The following is a 16845-nucleotide window of genomic DNA, read 5'->3' as shown; positions in this document are numbered from 1 at the left end:
AAAAAGTGTGTGAGACTTGTGAATTAAAAGAGAAGATAGAGAGTGAGAAATAAAGTGATAAAACAAGTGACTCCATCATTTCTGTTCTTGACACCATGATAATGTTGAGGACATTTAGTTTATGTATTCAGAATCATTCTCGTTTTACATGTATTTTTTGTGAGATAAAATACTGTAGAGAACCATGAATCATGATTCAGAATCAATGATAAATATAAAAAACAAAGACTAAAGCAAAAGGGCATATCCTGATCCGAAAAATTGCTCTGGTCAGCTTACATATAGCTTGATTAGCCAAAAAAAAAATGCAAGTAGCTTAAGTTATGAACTTAACCACATTCTTGCAAAAAGAAAAAACCATTCCACAAAAGAGTTATGTACTAATCAAAAAATGGCATGAGCATTAGGTGTATTCGAATGGTTATTACACTTGTAAAATGAGGAAAATGAGACAAATATTCTTTTAATTTACATGAGTTTAGATTTGTACTCTTTATTGTTTACATTATTTTAGTTAATAACTATATTAATTAAAAGTGTATTAATTAAAAATAAAAAAGTAAAATTAAGGCCCATGTATTTTTAAAGTTAATTCAGTAGCGTAAAAAATGGCTCCTGTCCTTTGGTTGTGTTATGTTTGCTGATTGGGTTCAGCTATAGCTCAAGCCCATGTTCCAAAAGGGCTTTGCCATGTGAATATGATGCAAACCTTGGCCCAATGTCAACCCAGCACTATACTATGGTTATATTGTATTTGATACACAATTAATTGAAAATCGTTACTGCAGTCATAGCCTACGTCCGAGCCGGTGATAGTCTGCAGTGTTACTGATGGTAAAATGCTGTGTTATTGAAGGCAGTCTAACATGTGACTGGAGGTATTCTTACTAATCGTAGTCTACTACATTATCAACGGTAATCTATAGTGCTACCGGTGATACTTACGGAAATAATACACAAAAAAAAAAAAAAAAAAAAAAAAAAAAAAAAAAAAAAAAAAACCTCTATAGTGAGTTGATAGCATTGGCGCCAACCTGGCTCACCCCATGGTAACGTGGGTGGGAAGAGCAGAGATTATGGAGGACAATGTTGATGGCGGGGGAGAGCTAGTTGTGTCACTCCTCGCTCAAGGAAAAGAAATAAAAATAAAAATAAGCTTTTTTTTTTTTTTCCTTGTCCTTTTTCTTACTTGTAGTTTGAAAATTGTTCTTAACAAGTTGGCCTTAACTACAGCTAGTCGATGAAGCAATTAGAAAGACGGGTGAGGAATATAGCAAAGACTTGCATGATTTCGTTGGCATTCCGTGGAATTTTTGAATAACCAAGGACAATAGAGTTGAATTTTTGTGGAACAATCGATAATCGACAAGCAAAAGTTCTAACCGCTCATAAGAAAAATGAAAATCTTACACCAAACAAGAGCTTTGGACCTATGTTGAATTCATAAATCGTATCAATTACAAACAACAAAAATCTAGACCCGGCTCAACCCGATTTGTATCGTTATGTAAGTCAAGTCCAACAACGAGCTCAAATTATGGTATCAGTTTCTTTTATCTGCAAGATCTCTTTTTCTCACTATGTGTAGAGATTTTACGGCTTATCACCATTTCCTTTTTGGATAAATTTCAATAATAGCATTCATGAATAAATTATTATTATTTTTAGTACTATTTTTGTGTACTTTCACAATTAGCATTGACATGTTAACAAAAGTAGGACCAGACCGATTTTACTTGAGTTAAAATGACAATTGTGCCTCATTTCATTTTTGAAGCCTTGAATATATTTTGAAGCCTTATAAAATTCAAATATTCAAAGTAGAGAGATGAGGAGGAGAAAGAACGTGGGTATGCACAGAGATCAAGAAATCCCAACGACCACCACCGTCTACCACCATGAGCACCGACGAACCCACGACATATCTTAAGGATAAACTATCCTTGTGGCTGAATCCCAAGCACATTTCTCACCAAATCTATAAGACCAATATAAGTTGTGTTGGTGGAGACCAATATCCCCTTCATTTCACAACCAACGTATCTAGAAGCACGGTCCCAATGTCCATTGTACTTGATGAAGACGCTCAATCCAACAGACATTCCTAAATAATTTAAAAATAATAGTTGTTAATCAATATGCAATTACTCTTAGTCATCATCAAGTCATTAGAAATGACTAGTCATAACACTGTATAATGACCGGTCATAAGGCAGTCATAGTGTGCTAGTCATAACACTATGGGTCATTTCAGTCATAATATTATGACCGGACGGTCATATCACTATGATTGTCTTATGGCTGGTCATAATACTATGACTGGACTATGACTAACCATTTTGACTCATACTGTTATAATTTGGCTCATAGATAATGACTCATATTGTAATGACTGACTGGTCATAGTATTATGACCGAACATATTACATTATGAGTCATAATACTATGACTCCCAAGGTCAACTATGTCTTTGACGTGTTGGTCGTTACAATTAGTTTACATATCAGTTATAAACCATCAAAAATCTCAAATTGACGAAGGATATTTTCAATTCCTATCACATTAAGTTCAACCCAGTCATTTTTTTCGAGTTCTATATACTAAGTCTCCCGAAAAATAAATTTAAAAAGACAAAAATAAAAGAAAAACAAAAACAAATTGTATACCAACCTCAATCTGGTGCACAACCGGAGTATTGGCGATGAGGGAATGAGGGTGTGGGGAAGAGAGAGACCGAGTATAGAAAGAGGCCAAACTTGAGAGAGAGAGAGAGAGAGAGAGAGAGAGAGAGAGAGAGAGAGAGAGAGAGAGAGAGAGAGAGAGAGAGAGAGAGAGAGAGAGAGAGAGAGAGAGAGAGAGAGAGAGAGAGAGAGAGAGAGAGAGAGAGAGAGAGAGAGAGAGAGAGAGAGAGAGAGAGAGAGAGAGAGAGAGAGAGAGAGAGAGAGAGAGAGAGAGAGAGAGAGAGAGAGAGAGAGAGAGAGAGAGAGAGAGAGAGAGAGAGACGAAAATAGGGTGTAGAGAGAGAGACGAAAATGGGGTGTAGAGAGAGAGAGATGAAAATATGGTGTAGAGAGATAGAGACGAAAATGAGGTGTAGAGAGATAGAGACGAAAATGAGGTATAGAAAGAGAGAGAGAATGGGCGGGAGAGAGTTGAAAGTCTTTTTGAAGTGCTTTTAAATGATAATTTTGACCTAAGTAGCATAGAAGTCATTTTACCCTCATACTGCTAACATGACGACGCTAACTGTGAAAGTATACAAAAGTAGTGCTAAAATTAATAATAATTTATTCAGAAGTGCTATTATTGAAATTTACCCTTTAGAAATTTGAAATGAAAATCTTACACCAAACAAGAGCTTTGGACCTATGTTGAATTCATAAATCGTATCAATTACAAACAATAAAAACCTAGACCCCGTTCAACCCAATTTGTATCGTTATGCGGGTCAAGTCTAACAACAAGCCTAAATTATGGTATCATTTTTTTTTTTTTGTATGCAGGATCTCCTTTTCTCACTATGTGTAGAGAATTTGTGGCTTATCACCCCTTCCTTTGACTCTTTAAAATTTATAAATTTGAAGGGTGTATTGTCAGCATTTGCAAATTGTCTGCCACGAGTATGTTTCTTTATTATTTATACGTTAGAATTCTTAGAGATATCTATAAACTAAATAAAATAAGATCGGATACATGTGTTTTTTGGTATGTGTTTATATATAATATTACAAATGCTTCGTAGTTTCCAACTTCCAACCCAACTATAACTATAATTAACTACCAAAAGAAATGTCTTTCCATGTGTATTTGTTTTTTTTTATAGGATTTTGAAAGCCAGGAGATATATTATAATTATTGCACAAGATAGACATAGATTTAAGTTCTTTTAAATTTAAAAAAAAAAAGGAAAAACATATATAGAGAACTGTGTTGTCTTGTTCTTGCAGATCCATAGCACATGCGTCATCGCAATAATAGTCACTGATTGGCCAGCCATTCAACCTGGTTTTCAAATTTTTAATTTAGGGAATATATATAAAAAAAAAACAAAATAACTGAAATAATAGGATATAACATATACATATTATCAATAATGCTAGGATTTATTTCTTTTATTTAATTTAATCATTTAATAAGCCAATAGAACGGGGATATATTATGTAATTACAGAAAGTGCAGTCCATGTGACAAACCTGAAAATCATATGTTTATTTATATATATTTTTTCAGCTATACTGAAAAAGAAAACATAAATTTATATTTATTTATATGTATTCCCTCTAAGCTTCAATTTCAAATGAGTATTTTAGCAGCAAATAATATATGTTGAGCAAAAATAATGTTATCTTACATTTGACTGGTTTCTTCTGATCCAAACTATACTAACTGCATTTATATGCCAAATGTGCTTTGGAATATACTCAAGCACCCTTGGCTTGCCGAAAGGTAGAAGCCATTGACCAATGACCGCCACTAATTTATTATTTTTATTTTTTAAGGAATAATCGACAATCACTTTTAATTGAGGAAAAACACAAAAAAGAAAAAGAAAAAGAAAATAATAAAGGATTGGATTACTCGATTGAGAAGACCAAAATTTACAATTGTAGCATAGTGAGGGGAAAGAGATCAAACTTAAAAGGAAAATTGCTTGGTGTTTTGATTAGCTTGAAATTGATGATGTTCTTTTTAAAATTTTTATTTTCATTTTTAGTTTTGTTATTGACCCACAAACCCAACATTAATAATGGTGCTAGAAAATGACTTTTGATTTCTTTTACTCTTTTGGAAACTATAATTGCACGTTGACCCTTAATATTGATAGTTTTTTATAAAATTATTTTTTGAGGGACCCTTAATTTGATAGACAATTGAGAACTTTTGTTTAGAGTATAGATGCATTAATTGTATAAAATTCTAATGCCCCTGTGAGGCATTTTTTAACAAATAATGATCATGGTTATGCACGTTTTTGTTCTAAACAAAATGGATCTCATTTATTTAATTTTTAAAGCTATTTAATTTTATTTTCTTCTCAAATGAAATAATATAATTGCAATTTGAGTAGAACGTAGTAAACCCTCATTCTCAAAAAAAAAAACAAAAACAAAAAAACAAAAAAACAAAACAAAAACAAAACAAAAGAAAAAACAAAAAGTTAGTGACCCCTATAATCTTTTTTTTTTCTTTCTTTGTCTTTTCAGTAGATTATCAGGCATGCAAATAATGCATTAGTATCATGACTACCCATCAGTGGAATGGATATATATTTTTCATATTCAATAGTAATACCCCAAAAAATAGTTGTAATCATATGAACATATAAATTATAAGAAAATATTTTCATTTGATATTTTCAAATTTTAAATTGGAATCCTTGGTACTTGGTAAGAACTATTTTTTTTCCTTATTATTATATAGGGGAATCCTCCGTAACATTGTAAAGAATCATTTGCCAAAAGAAAAAATTAAGTTAACTACCTTCGAAAAAAGGGGAAAAAAAGCTTGCTAGAATTAAAGTAACTTTTCATTATTCTTTGTAATTTTTTTTTTTAAAAGGACTTTCACTATTTTCCTGACTCTTAAAAGTTTTTCACAAAAAATAAACAAATATATAGCAATACTAAAACAATTACCTTAACAAATAACACTAAAAAACCAAGAAATGTTTTTAGAAAAATGTTATAACAAAATTAATCCATTTAAAAATAAAAATAAAAACAATAATTAATAAACAATAGAAATGACTCTATATTGGGCTCTTTGAGAGAGAGAGAGAGAGAGAGACCCATCCTTCACGCTAACTTCTGAAGAGGGGTTGTTCTCTCAGTTTCGTAATTTCAGATCTGAAATTTGCTTTCGAATTTTTGGTTCTAACTTCAACGTATTGATCTGCATCGATCTATATTTCATAATACTCGTATGCTCATTTTGTTGAGAAATTTATACATACATACATACATACCTACATATATATATATATATATATATATTTATATATTGAATTCGTTTCATTCATGAACAATAGAGAGAGGTTGTGATCTTCGTTTAATGGGTTCCCGAAGACGAACACCTTCTTCATCTTCATCTACTACTGACATGTCGATATCAGGCGAGTTCTTCAATTTTTTATTTAATTTATTTTTGTTTATTTATTTCTTATGGATAATGTGAAATGTAATCCCTAAACGTGAAAACCCAGATTTGTTTTTCTCTAATATCTTGAAATTTTGGCTTTCTGAATCGTCGTTATTGTTCTTTCTGTTAATGGGATTTTGATTGTTTAGACTAATATTGAAAATGGGCTTACTTTTTTGGGGGTGTAAAAATCGAATCTTTCAATTTTTTTAATCAGAATTTGCTTAGTTGGGAATTGGGTATAAGCAGTAACTGTTTATTGCTTAGATGGGTCTCAACCGTTGTGCAAAGGAGAGCTTTTGTTGAAAATTTTGAAGATTAATTGATTATGATACTTGGAAGCCTGAAATATTTTCACCAATTGGGCGTCTTTTTTCTTTTTCTTTTGTTGGATGCATTTTTATTGGTTTGGCGTGTTCCTTCTCTAGTTGATGATGAGTTTTTGCTCGGTTGAATATGGTTATGAATTGTGAACTTTGGTGTGACGACAATTGGCTATAAATTAACAAGCCATTTGGGTTCTTCTGTTTTAGATGTTGGTATTTCCAACAAAAAAATAAATAAATAAACAAAAAAAAAAAGGAAAGAGAAGTTTTAGACCTTTGAAACAAGCTAAAGAGTGTTATTGAATGCTATTAGCTGATAGAGATATTTTATTTTGCAGGGCTCCAGGAGAAACATCAGCAAGATCTAGAAAATTTGACACTAGCAACACAACCATTCAAAACTTTGAAGTTTTTTGTTTTGGCTGTTTTCCTTTATATTAAGCGTTCGATATTCTATTTATTGGCAAAAGGTGGTTGGCTTATGCTATTGAGTACTCTAGCTTTGGCTGTTGGAGTTCTTCTTGTGACCATTGATGGCCCCCATGAGAAGGTATGTTACTAAATAAATTTTGTTTGCAAATTTAGTATGGTCCTACTGAGATTAAATTCGTAACCTTCGAAAGGATCCATCTGTGATATGACATCATGAAAGATTATAACTTTCTTATGACCCAACATTTCATTTCCTACAGCTTTTTATTGCTTTTATGCTTGTAGGATCACTACATGGATAGACGCAAGCATAAATCTTATACTTGTTTTTATTTGTAAGAAACATAAAAAGAAGCTTAAAGCTTTTAGCCCTATGACAAGGATGAACAATTTCATACACATTATTATAATTTCCTTTTCATGGTGATGGTTAAATTTCTATTCAATCTTGGTATTTTATTGTCAAATTGTATAACTACTACTTTCCAATAGTGAATTCTACTTATAACTTGTTTTGCAGCACGTGGAGGAGCTTGTTAAGTATTTTCGGTTTGGATTATGGTGGATGGCCCTTGGAGTTGCATCGTCAATTGGTCTAGGTAAGCATTATTTATGTAGATTACAAGTGTGAATTATTGTCTGTATATTGTATTCATGACGATGAAAATATTTAGTTTTGTAGTGATTTCTGTCTTATAACAGATAATTTTGGACTACAAACATTGTGCACAATTTCTTTCTCTATTTTAAAGCATTAGACTTGCCCTTTTGTAATGAAACTCTTAGATGGTCTAGTAATTCTTTTCTAATCGCCTTAGTATCTCATCACTGGAATGTAACTGTTAGACCTCCAGTGCGGTAAGTCTATGCTAGGAGGGCCAAGAGAGGTAATGTTGTGGGCCCAGGCCCAGAGGATGGGGGTCAGTCTAAGATAGTGGGCTTGGTGAGCGAGGAAGGCCCATCTGGGGATCTGAGTTTGACGTGCAAAGTTGGTTAGAGAATTGGAGGGTATTTGGGGAGTATCGAAGCAGTAGGGAGGGCACTGTGAATCTTGTGCTTGAGCTGATAGCTGGGAGGTTGTGGGGTTCCTCGAAAACCCCTCTATCTATCTTTATTTCTGTAACTTTTCCTTTCTTGTTGAATATCAGAGCTTCATAAGAGCTCATAGTTGTTATGGTAATGATTTGCATTCAATAAAAGGCTATCAGCAGATTCACAGTCTAATAATTGTTGGTAAATCTTAGCTATAGAGACTAGGATCCTAACAATAACATAATCTTTCTTGCTTTCCTCAGGGTCTGGGTTGCATACTTTTGTCCTATACCTTGGCCCTCATATTGCTCTCTTCACCATAAAAGCAATGAAGTGTGGCCGAGTTGATTTAAAAAGTGCTCCATATGATACAATACAGTTGAAAAGAGGTCCTTCATGGCTTGATAAAGACTGTTCTGAATTTGGACCACCTTTGTTTCCATTAGTACACGGTTTGCGGGTACCACTTAGCAGCATATTGCCACAGGTTCAGGTTGAGGCTATTCTATGGGGTGTTGGGACAGCGATAGGAGAGCTTCCTCCGTATTTTTTATCAAGGGCAGGTATGCAGAAGAAACTATATGTTTTCATCCTCCTGAAATCTGTTATTATTGTCATATTTTTCACATAGGTGGTTTACTAGTTTGCAGAACAATTTTTTTGCTTTTTGGAACTTCAGATGCCTTATTTTAGAGAGAAATAGAGGTTAATTGTAACTCGGCATAGAAGGGAAACTTCATCCAACTCATTTCATTCTGGAAATATTGCAGTCCTTTTGAAAAACTTCTATGTGTTTAGGTGGAACCTTTCAAGGATTTTTCGCTTGTTTCTAATTAAGATCTGTAATGTTTTTATTTGGTAGTATATACAAATTGTGATCTCTTGTCTGGAACAGATTTTTTTCCTTCATACAATAACTTGAAATCACAAGACCTTTATGACAATGTCCATCTCTTATTTGATTTACTACTCTATGAAGCAAGCATATCGGGTAACAGAGTGGATGCCATGGAAGATTTAGATGACTCCTCAAATGAGGATAATGGATTTTGGGCTACTCACATGAGAAATATCAGGCGCTGGCTTTTGTCACACTCACAGCATTTGAACTTCATTACAATCTTAATACTAGCTTCGGTTAGTTTCAGTCTCTTCCTGCTTCATTTCTAAACGTCATTTTAATTAAATATATTTTAGTCTGGATTACCATTCCTTGGCAGGTTTTAGACACAAACCCTTCTTGACCTTTTAGGTAGTTTTGAGAAATTAAGTTTTGTGTTGAAAGAAAACGGCTATGAACGTGTCTTTGAAAGATATTTGCATATTTTCTTGTTCTGGCAACTTAATCACGTCTCTCGTTGATCTAGTTGCTCAAGTAGTAGCACTTTCTCTGCTTTTTCCTTGGTAATAATCAATAATGTTTAACCATTGCTTGCTTATTCTGCGTGGCTAGAGTTATGGTCTTTTCATGTTTGGACCATCCCTATGGCCTATTGCGTGCCAATAAAGAACCGAATGTCCTGCATATGAGGGAAATGCTTCAGCGTTGAAAAGTGGAAAGTGATGCATATGTCACGATGGTGTCATTCACTTTAGGTCCAACTTTTAAATTCCTTCCATTTCATTAAAAAAAAAAAAAAAATCCTTTTTAATGCCTTCCCATTATCGTCATAAAGCACCTTAGAGGAGGGGACCATACATTGTTAGAAAAACTTATCTAGTGTACTTGAAAACGAATTTTCTGCTTATTTCAAATCATATAGATTATTATCTCCATTTCATCCTACCCGTTTTTATTTTTTTTTTTGCAGATTCCAAATCCTCTATTTGATCTTGCTGGCATCATGTGTGGACAATTTGGAATTCCATTTTGGAAGTTTTTCCTTTCAACACTTATTGGGAAGGCAATTATTAAGACGCACATACAGGTTTGTCAAGTCACTTTCTCAGTCAGTTTATCCCATCTTTTTTAATGCCTTGACCTTAATAGAAGCTCATCTTAGATTTGTTTCTCTAAGCTAATCTAATTTTTACTTTTCTGCTTATTCTGTAAAGTGTTCATCAACTTTGCAAGGTATCTTTTGACCTTTTTTTCCCCCTTCTTCATTTGCTTTGTATTTCTCCCTCTGTAGACGGTTTTCATTATTGCTGTTTGCAATAATCAACTTCTTAATTGGATAGAGAACGAATTAATTTGGGTTCTGAGTTTCATCCCGGGTTTAGCATCTGCGCTCCCCAACCTCACCGCCAAACTTGACGCTGTGAAAGAAAAATATCTCACATCCGCACCCGTATCCTCAGATAGCAAGGTAACCCCGTAAACCGCTGAGGTGCATTCCATTTGGTTTTTTCCGGTACTGATTTCACTGTTTTCTAAAACCCCTCATCAGGTGAAAAAGTGGGATTTCTCATTCGCTTCGGTTTGGAGCACGGTTGTGTGGCTCATGCTCATGAACTTCTTTGTGAAGATTGTGAATGCAACTGCTCAGAGGTATCTGAAGAAACAACAGGACAAGGAAATAGCTGCATTAACAAAAAAGACATAGGCATATCATATCATAACATAACACAAGGTTAAATCTGGCCATGTTCTGATAATGAATTGGGAACCGTTCTTATTGATGTTTGATCTTTCTTATTATTATTATTATTATTATTATTTTTTTCGGTTACGATTAGAAGTGTTAGAAATTCGTAGGAGTTTTGCTTTCACTAGGCATTATTGGTCTCACCCCCCAAAACAATTCTACATGCATAAGAAAGGCCTTGACAGAAGGTTGTATAGGGAGGAACTGCAGTGAACTTGGGAAATTGCCGTTATGTGTGTAAACTGCGGGGGAAGCATTATTTTTGGGTGGTTTTTTGCCCTTGTCAACAATTGTTGAAACTTGGAAACTTTGGAATCTTTTAATATTCTTTAACACATCACGACAAAGACAAAGTTACCCTCTGCTCCTTCTATCATCTCTCTCTCTCTCTCTCTCTCTCCATTGTTACTTGCTCTCTCTATTGTTACTTGCTTGTCATAAATACGTACTCTCTCTCTCTCTTTCTCTCTATATTGTTACTTGCTTGTCATTATTACGTAAGTGGTGTTTAGTTTATGAATTTAAATTATGTGATTAGAATTATTTTTAATTTATGTATATTTTTTATAAAAAAAAATATTGTAACGAATTATTATGAATTATGATTCGAATTAGAAAATAAATTTACGTACCAATCGGACTCGGAGTCTCTCTCTCTCCGTTGTTACTTGCTTGTCATAATTACGTACTTTGTGCCGTAATTTCCGGAAAAAGTATGGTTTTGTGAGAATCATAACACGAATTTCACGTCTCTTTAATATTCTTTAACACATCACGACAAAGACAAAGTTAGCCTCTGCTCCTTCTAACCTCTCTCTCTCTCTCTCTCTCTCTCTCTCTCTATTGTTACTTGCTTGTCATAATTACGTAGTCTCTCTCTCTCTCTCTCTCTTTCTCTTGCTTGTCATAATTACGTAGTCTCTCTCTCTCTCTCTCTTTCTCTTGCTTGTCATAATTACGTACTTTGTGCCATAATTCCCGGAAAAAGTATGGTTTTGTACGTACGTTAATTTCGTGTTCATAAGTGCCAATTTTGTGCCATAATGGAAACTGCCTGTAGTAAGTAAAAATAAATAAATTTTATTTTTGCCTTTCAAACTTTAATCCATTTAGCATTTTGTCTCTTAAATTTTAAACATTAATTGGTACACTCTTTAAATTTTAAAACATTATTAATTTCTGTTAAGTTTATTAACAGATCTATAAAAACATATCAAAATGACTTTTAATTTATATATGAAAAAGATAAAATAATAATTTTATTGATGCCATTAAAAATTAATTACACATATTAAATTCATATGAAATCAATGAAAGTGATTAAATATTAAAAATTTACTTTCTTTTTGTCAATATTTATTTAATTTTGAAAAAATTTCCTCTTTTTTGTTTTGATTTTTGAAAAAAAAATTGATTTGTTTAATTTTTCAATTTTTAAATTCAAGCTTTTTATATTATTTTTAAATATTTAATCACTTTTCTTGATTTAATTTGAATTTAATATGTTTAATTAATTTTTAATGGCATTATTTTATTATGTTTTCTATAGATTAGGGGGTATTTTGATTTGTTTTAATAGATCAGGAGACATTTTTAAATATGGTACATACTTCAAGGAATATTTATGAAAATAATCTATTAAACTACCTTTCTAATAATTGCCTTGTCATTAAATCCGTTAATAAAATTAACAGAAGGGGTAAAATTAATAACGTTTCAAAGTTTAAAAGGTGTGCATACTAATTTTCAAAGTTCAAGAATAAAGTGATAACAAGACTAAAGTTTAGAGAGTAAAAAATAAAATTTATCCTAGATTTTATGCTCTCACTGACTTCGTGTTTTGTTTGGCATGCATAATCTTATTTAAGCTATAAGGATATGTTTGATAATGGTTCCAATTACCAGTATTTAGTGCTATTAAGATAGCTATCCTTAAAAATTACTAGCCATTGCTATATGAAAATACGTTCATTTTTCTCTTTCACCATCTCGTTCTAATCTAGACAAAATATAACATAACATGTTATTTGAACTTTGAAGATGTTTCAACAGTTGTGTTGAATATAAACGACATGTCATTACGAAGACCAAGCGACATCATAGGACGAGTCATTTCTCCTCTAAACAAAACGGCATTAAATTTTTGTTTAAAATCCAGATCGTGGATAACTAATCAGCTTCAATAGTTTTTCTCACATTATCTTTTCCTCTTCCTACTAGGGTAAAATGACTCTGAATATGGTAGTTTTCCCAAACTTCATGTAATATTTGGCCAGAGACAGGAGAGATGTCGCTTTTAATGTTTCATATTGCCGTTTTAAGTACATTGTCGTTTTTATCTTCTAGTGTCGTTTTCAAATTGATGTCGTCATTTTGCTAATATCGTCATTGTGGTTTATGTTTTTTCTTGTTTGTGGCATTATTTTTAGCATTGACGTTTTAAACAAGGTTGGTTTTTTTTTTTTTTCTTTTTTTGTCGTCTTTTTTCAATCCTTTTTGTTTTGTTTTGTTGTTGTTTTTTTTTTTTTTTTTTAAATCTGTTGTTTTCACGATTCATTCCATTGTAGAGTTCTTTGTCGTTTTCTATTAGTCGTCGTTAATTTTGTTTTTGTTTTTTTAATCTCTTAACGTTTCTCATCAAGGCTCTTCTTTCTTTCTTAATTTTAGTTTCTTTATTTTTTTTTCTTCATTTCTTGTCGTCCTCTTTTTATCCTTATTGCCGTTTTACAGTAGTTGTCGTTTTTATCTGCTTGTAATTTTACAGTCCGTTGCCGTTTTTCTTTTGTTATCTTCTTTGTCATTGTTTGTAGTTTTTTTCCCCTGCTATTGACGTTTACTGTCGTTTTATTTTTCTGCTATTTTGTTTCATTATTTATCGTTGTTTTTTCCTTCTCACTAACCTTCGTCGTCTTTTATACTATTTCTTTTTGTTCTTTTTTTTTTTTGACTGAATCGTTTTTCAAACTTAGTTGTTGGTTTAATTCGTTGTTGTTTCTTGTCCGTTTTTATAATTCTCATTTCATCTGTTGTTTTCTGTTTTCTTGTCATTTTTAAGACTCTGGTTCTTTTACTGTCGCTCTAGACTCGTGGTCGTTTTTCATTTCTTATTTTCCTGATTTGATGTAGTTTTTCTCGTTATCAGCATCCCTTGACACGTTATCCTGTTGTCCTGTTCTTCAGACTTTTTTTTTTTTTTTTTGAGAAGAAAGAAAGTATTAAAAGATATGGTGGAAAGAAATCCAATCAAATAATGTCTTTTTTATCCGAAGAGTACGTAAGAATAAATCATGTGATATTAAAAAAACAACAAATAAAATTCATTTAACTGCCTGAAAAAAGAATAAAGACATAAAGATCTTAATATCAAGAGGCCGTTGAAGAAAACAACTAGATGAAAAACAAGAAAACAAAGTAAGAAAACAAGATGTAGAGGAACCAAAAAAATATAGCAACGTATAAGCAAAATATTAAGGTATAAAACTAGTGTTATCCCTAATAGCTTAAGCTTTTAGGATGGATTGATAAACTAACACAAAACTCTCCATGCCGGATCCGTGCATTCGACAGTTGGGAATTGGGACGTTCTTCGCACATTTTCTTCTCTTTCTTTTTTCCTTTTCATTTGTTGCCGTTCTTTCATATTGCATTTTTTTTTGTCGTTTGGATGCTTCTTTATCGTTTTAATATTTGTTTTTTGCTTCCATTTATTTGTGCAGCACAGCGTAATAAACTATGAGAATATTACCTGCAGTTTTTAATAAATTCGCATCACATTAACATTGGATATAGACTATAATAACATAATACGTTTTCTTACGTACCAAATTATTCTCCAACAACGATTTTGCTTGAAGATTTTCGGGGAGATACATTATTGATCAACATTCAACATACCCAACATCGAATTCGAAGTTTGTAACATATTCTTTTTATTCAACGAAAAGAATACGTGTCGTTTTTTGTTCTAAAAAACGACATCAAGAAAAAACACAAGTAATTCACCAAAAAAAAAAAACGAAGTAGTCGTTTCTCAGTCAAACTACATATCGTTTATGCTATACAAAATCATGTCGTTTTTTATGGTTAAGAAAACAACAAGCGGTCATTATTTCCAAAGGAATTAATTAGATCCCCATAGTTTTTTCTCTACAAAAATGGCCCCATTCTTTTGTTGGTCGTTTATGAAAAAGAAAAAAAAAAGGTATAAATATGGCAATTTCTGTTTAAAAAGCAACGTGCCGTTTTTAGGGGTAAGAACATAGAGAAACGACGTAAAAGAGAACAGCAAAAAAGCTTCTGGCAAGAATTAAACAATATTGATTAAAACGACAATGTTTGGCAGGGAATAAAAACGACATGTATATTAATGTGTATTTGTTTATAAGCGATACAATAGTGTTAGGTACACTTAACTTTAATTCTAACTACGTGTCAATTATACATTTTTTATCTTTTTAATTATTAGTAAATACAACTTTCTACAAACACATACTATATTAATTTACCAATTCGACAAAAGCTTAAACTGTTACAAACATGGAATTGTCCCAAAAATAAATTAGAGAAAGTGCCTTTTCGCATTTATATATATATATATATATATATATATTTAGTATACTACAAAAAGTAAACGTACGCGTTGAAAGTTCTTGACTTGTTCGGTTTGAGAAATTTGCATGAAATCCACGACGCAAGTTGCAATGAACACCGTTTATGAAGCAATAATTTTTAGGTGTACAACTTAATACATTACGCAGGGAAAATTATAAATACGATATTAATGACCAGCCCTTATGTACTTATGATTTATGAAACAGTCCCTTTTCCAGGTATCAATGTTAATTAATGGAATTTGAAGGGCTGAGGACAAGGCAATTTATGGTAGTTTGAAAGTAGTTCTCCACATATTTCTATTTATTAGTATCGTAAAGATGCCAATGCAAGTCGTAGGAAATTAATAATTGACTTCTGAAAAGACCAATAAACAGCTAAAATGCCAGCAATTAATAATTCTAGGTTGTACAGTTTTAAGGACATATCTGAATAGAACAATTAAATTTAAAACTACTTCAAAACTTGAACAATAAAACCAAATTCATGTAAACTAAAAATAAGAGGGTTTTCCCGCCCCGCCTTTCATAATAATAATAATAATAATAGAAATTGTGTTAAGTCTCCAGTCAAGTACATATAACTTTTTTCGTGTAATATCATTTGTACATGTGTGTAACATTTAATTTGCTTGAGTATAACATTCAAAAAATGTAATATAGAATGTTACACTTAAATGAGCCGAATGTTACACACATGTGACTAATATTAGATGAGTATAAAAAAGAAAATACATTATTTGAACTGTATATTGTAGAATTGAAGACTTTGCCAATAATAATAATAATAATAATAAGTGGTCGTTAGTGGATGCGTGATGCATCAAGGAATCGGATTAAGGAATGAATCCACTGAATTATTTTAGGAAGAGATTATTTCGATTAGAACAAGATAAAGATACGGTATTGGTGTTATCTTCATGAACATTATCTAATAATTTAATTCCAACTATAGGAAGAAACTTTTCGTGGGAAGCTGTCCAATCGTCTTCGTTATTCGATATTTGTGTCCACTTTACTATATGATCAGCAACATGGTTTGATTCTCATGATTTTAGCCCTTATTTTATCAAGCATTCGGCAGGCCAAAATTATTAAAAATTCCTTATTCGGTAATTATAAGTCGATAATTTCCTTCACAAAATAGGTTTATGTTCTAATCTAATTGGCCTAAGACTACTTATATCATGCTAGCATAATAGTATTTTATTTTCTCTTGCCATTTTTATAAGAACTTTATGTATATATATATATATATATTTAAATCATTAACTTAGATCGTAACAAGGGGAATAAAACTCAGAAGATTCTGAAATTTTATAATCTACTTGACGTGTCCCATCTAGTTATACTGCCTAATCAATGTATATAAAAAAGATTGTTCTGAAAGGTTGTTTGGCCATAAATTAATTGTCATCTCGCCGCAGGTCATGCATCTATAAGTTTTTTTTTCCCTAATGTCCATAGTTTTCTTGGTAAAATCAAATTTCAACCCATTTTTATAAGGATATTATTATTATTCCTATATTCATCAAACAATATCTACTATCAACAATAACAGAAATACTTGAAAATTTGATTAATTAATTTTCGTAAATTATTCTCTGGGTAAGAAAAATATTTTTGAAATTTTGTCAACCGCTCAGGTCCTCTACTAGAAAATAGATTTTTATTAAAAAATTAAAATGTTTAATTATATTTCTTTCTTACTTGACGTGA

General features: G+C 31.9%; 1 protein-coding gene across 1 annotated transcript; it reads left to right on the top strand.

The window, feature by feature from the left end:
- Positions 1 to 5773: 5773 nt before the first annotated feature.
- LOC21395586 (vacuole membrane protein KMS1) lies at positions 5774 to 10877 on the top strand. The gene is made up of 8 exons (XM_024173252.1): positions 5774 to 6112; positions 6803 to 7014; positions 7417 to 7495; positions 8192 to 8491; positions 8908 to 9065; positions 9740 to 9856; positions 10061 to 10237; positions 10319 to 10877. The coding sequence occupies exons 1-8, from the start codon at positions 6052 to 6054 to the stop codon at positions 10472 to 10474; spliced, it is 1260 nt and encodes a 419-aa protein (XP_024029020.1). The 5' UTR covers positions 5774 to 6051; the 3' UTR covers positions 10475 to 10877.
- Positions 10878 to 16845: the final 5968 nt, after the last annotated feature.

The sequence above is a fragment of the Morus notabilis genome, unplaced genomic scaffold (assembly GCF_000414095.1).
Source record: "Morus notabilis unplaced genomic scaffold, ASM41409v2 Scaffold159, whole genome shotgun sequence".
NCBI lineage: Eukaryota > Viridiplantae > Streptophyta > Magnoliopsida > Rosales > Moraceae > Morus > Morus notabilis.
The sequence above is the reverse complement of the archived record's forward strand: the minus strand, read 5'-3'. Positions and strand labels throughout refer to the sequence as shown.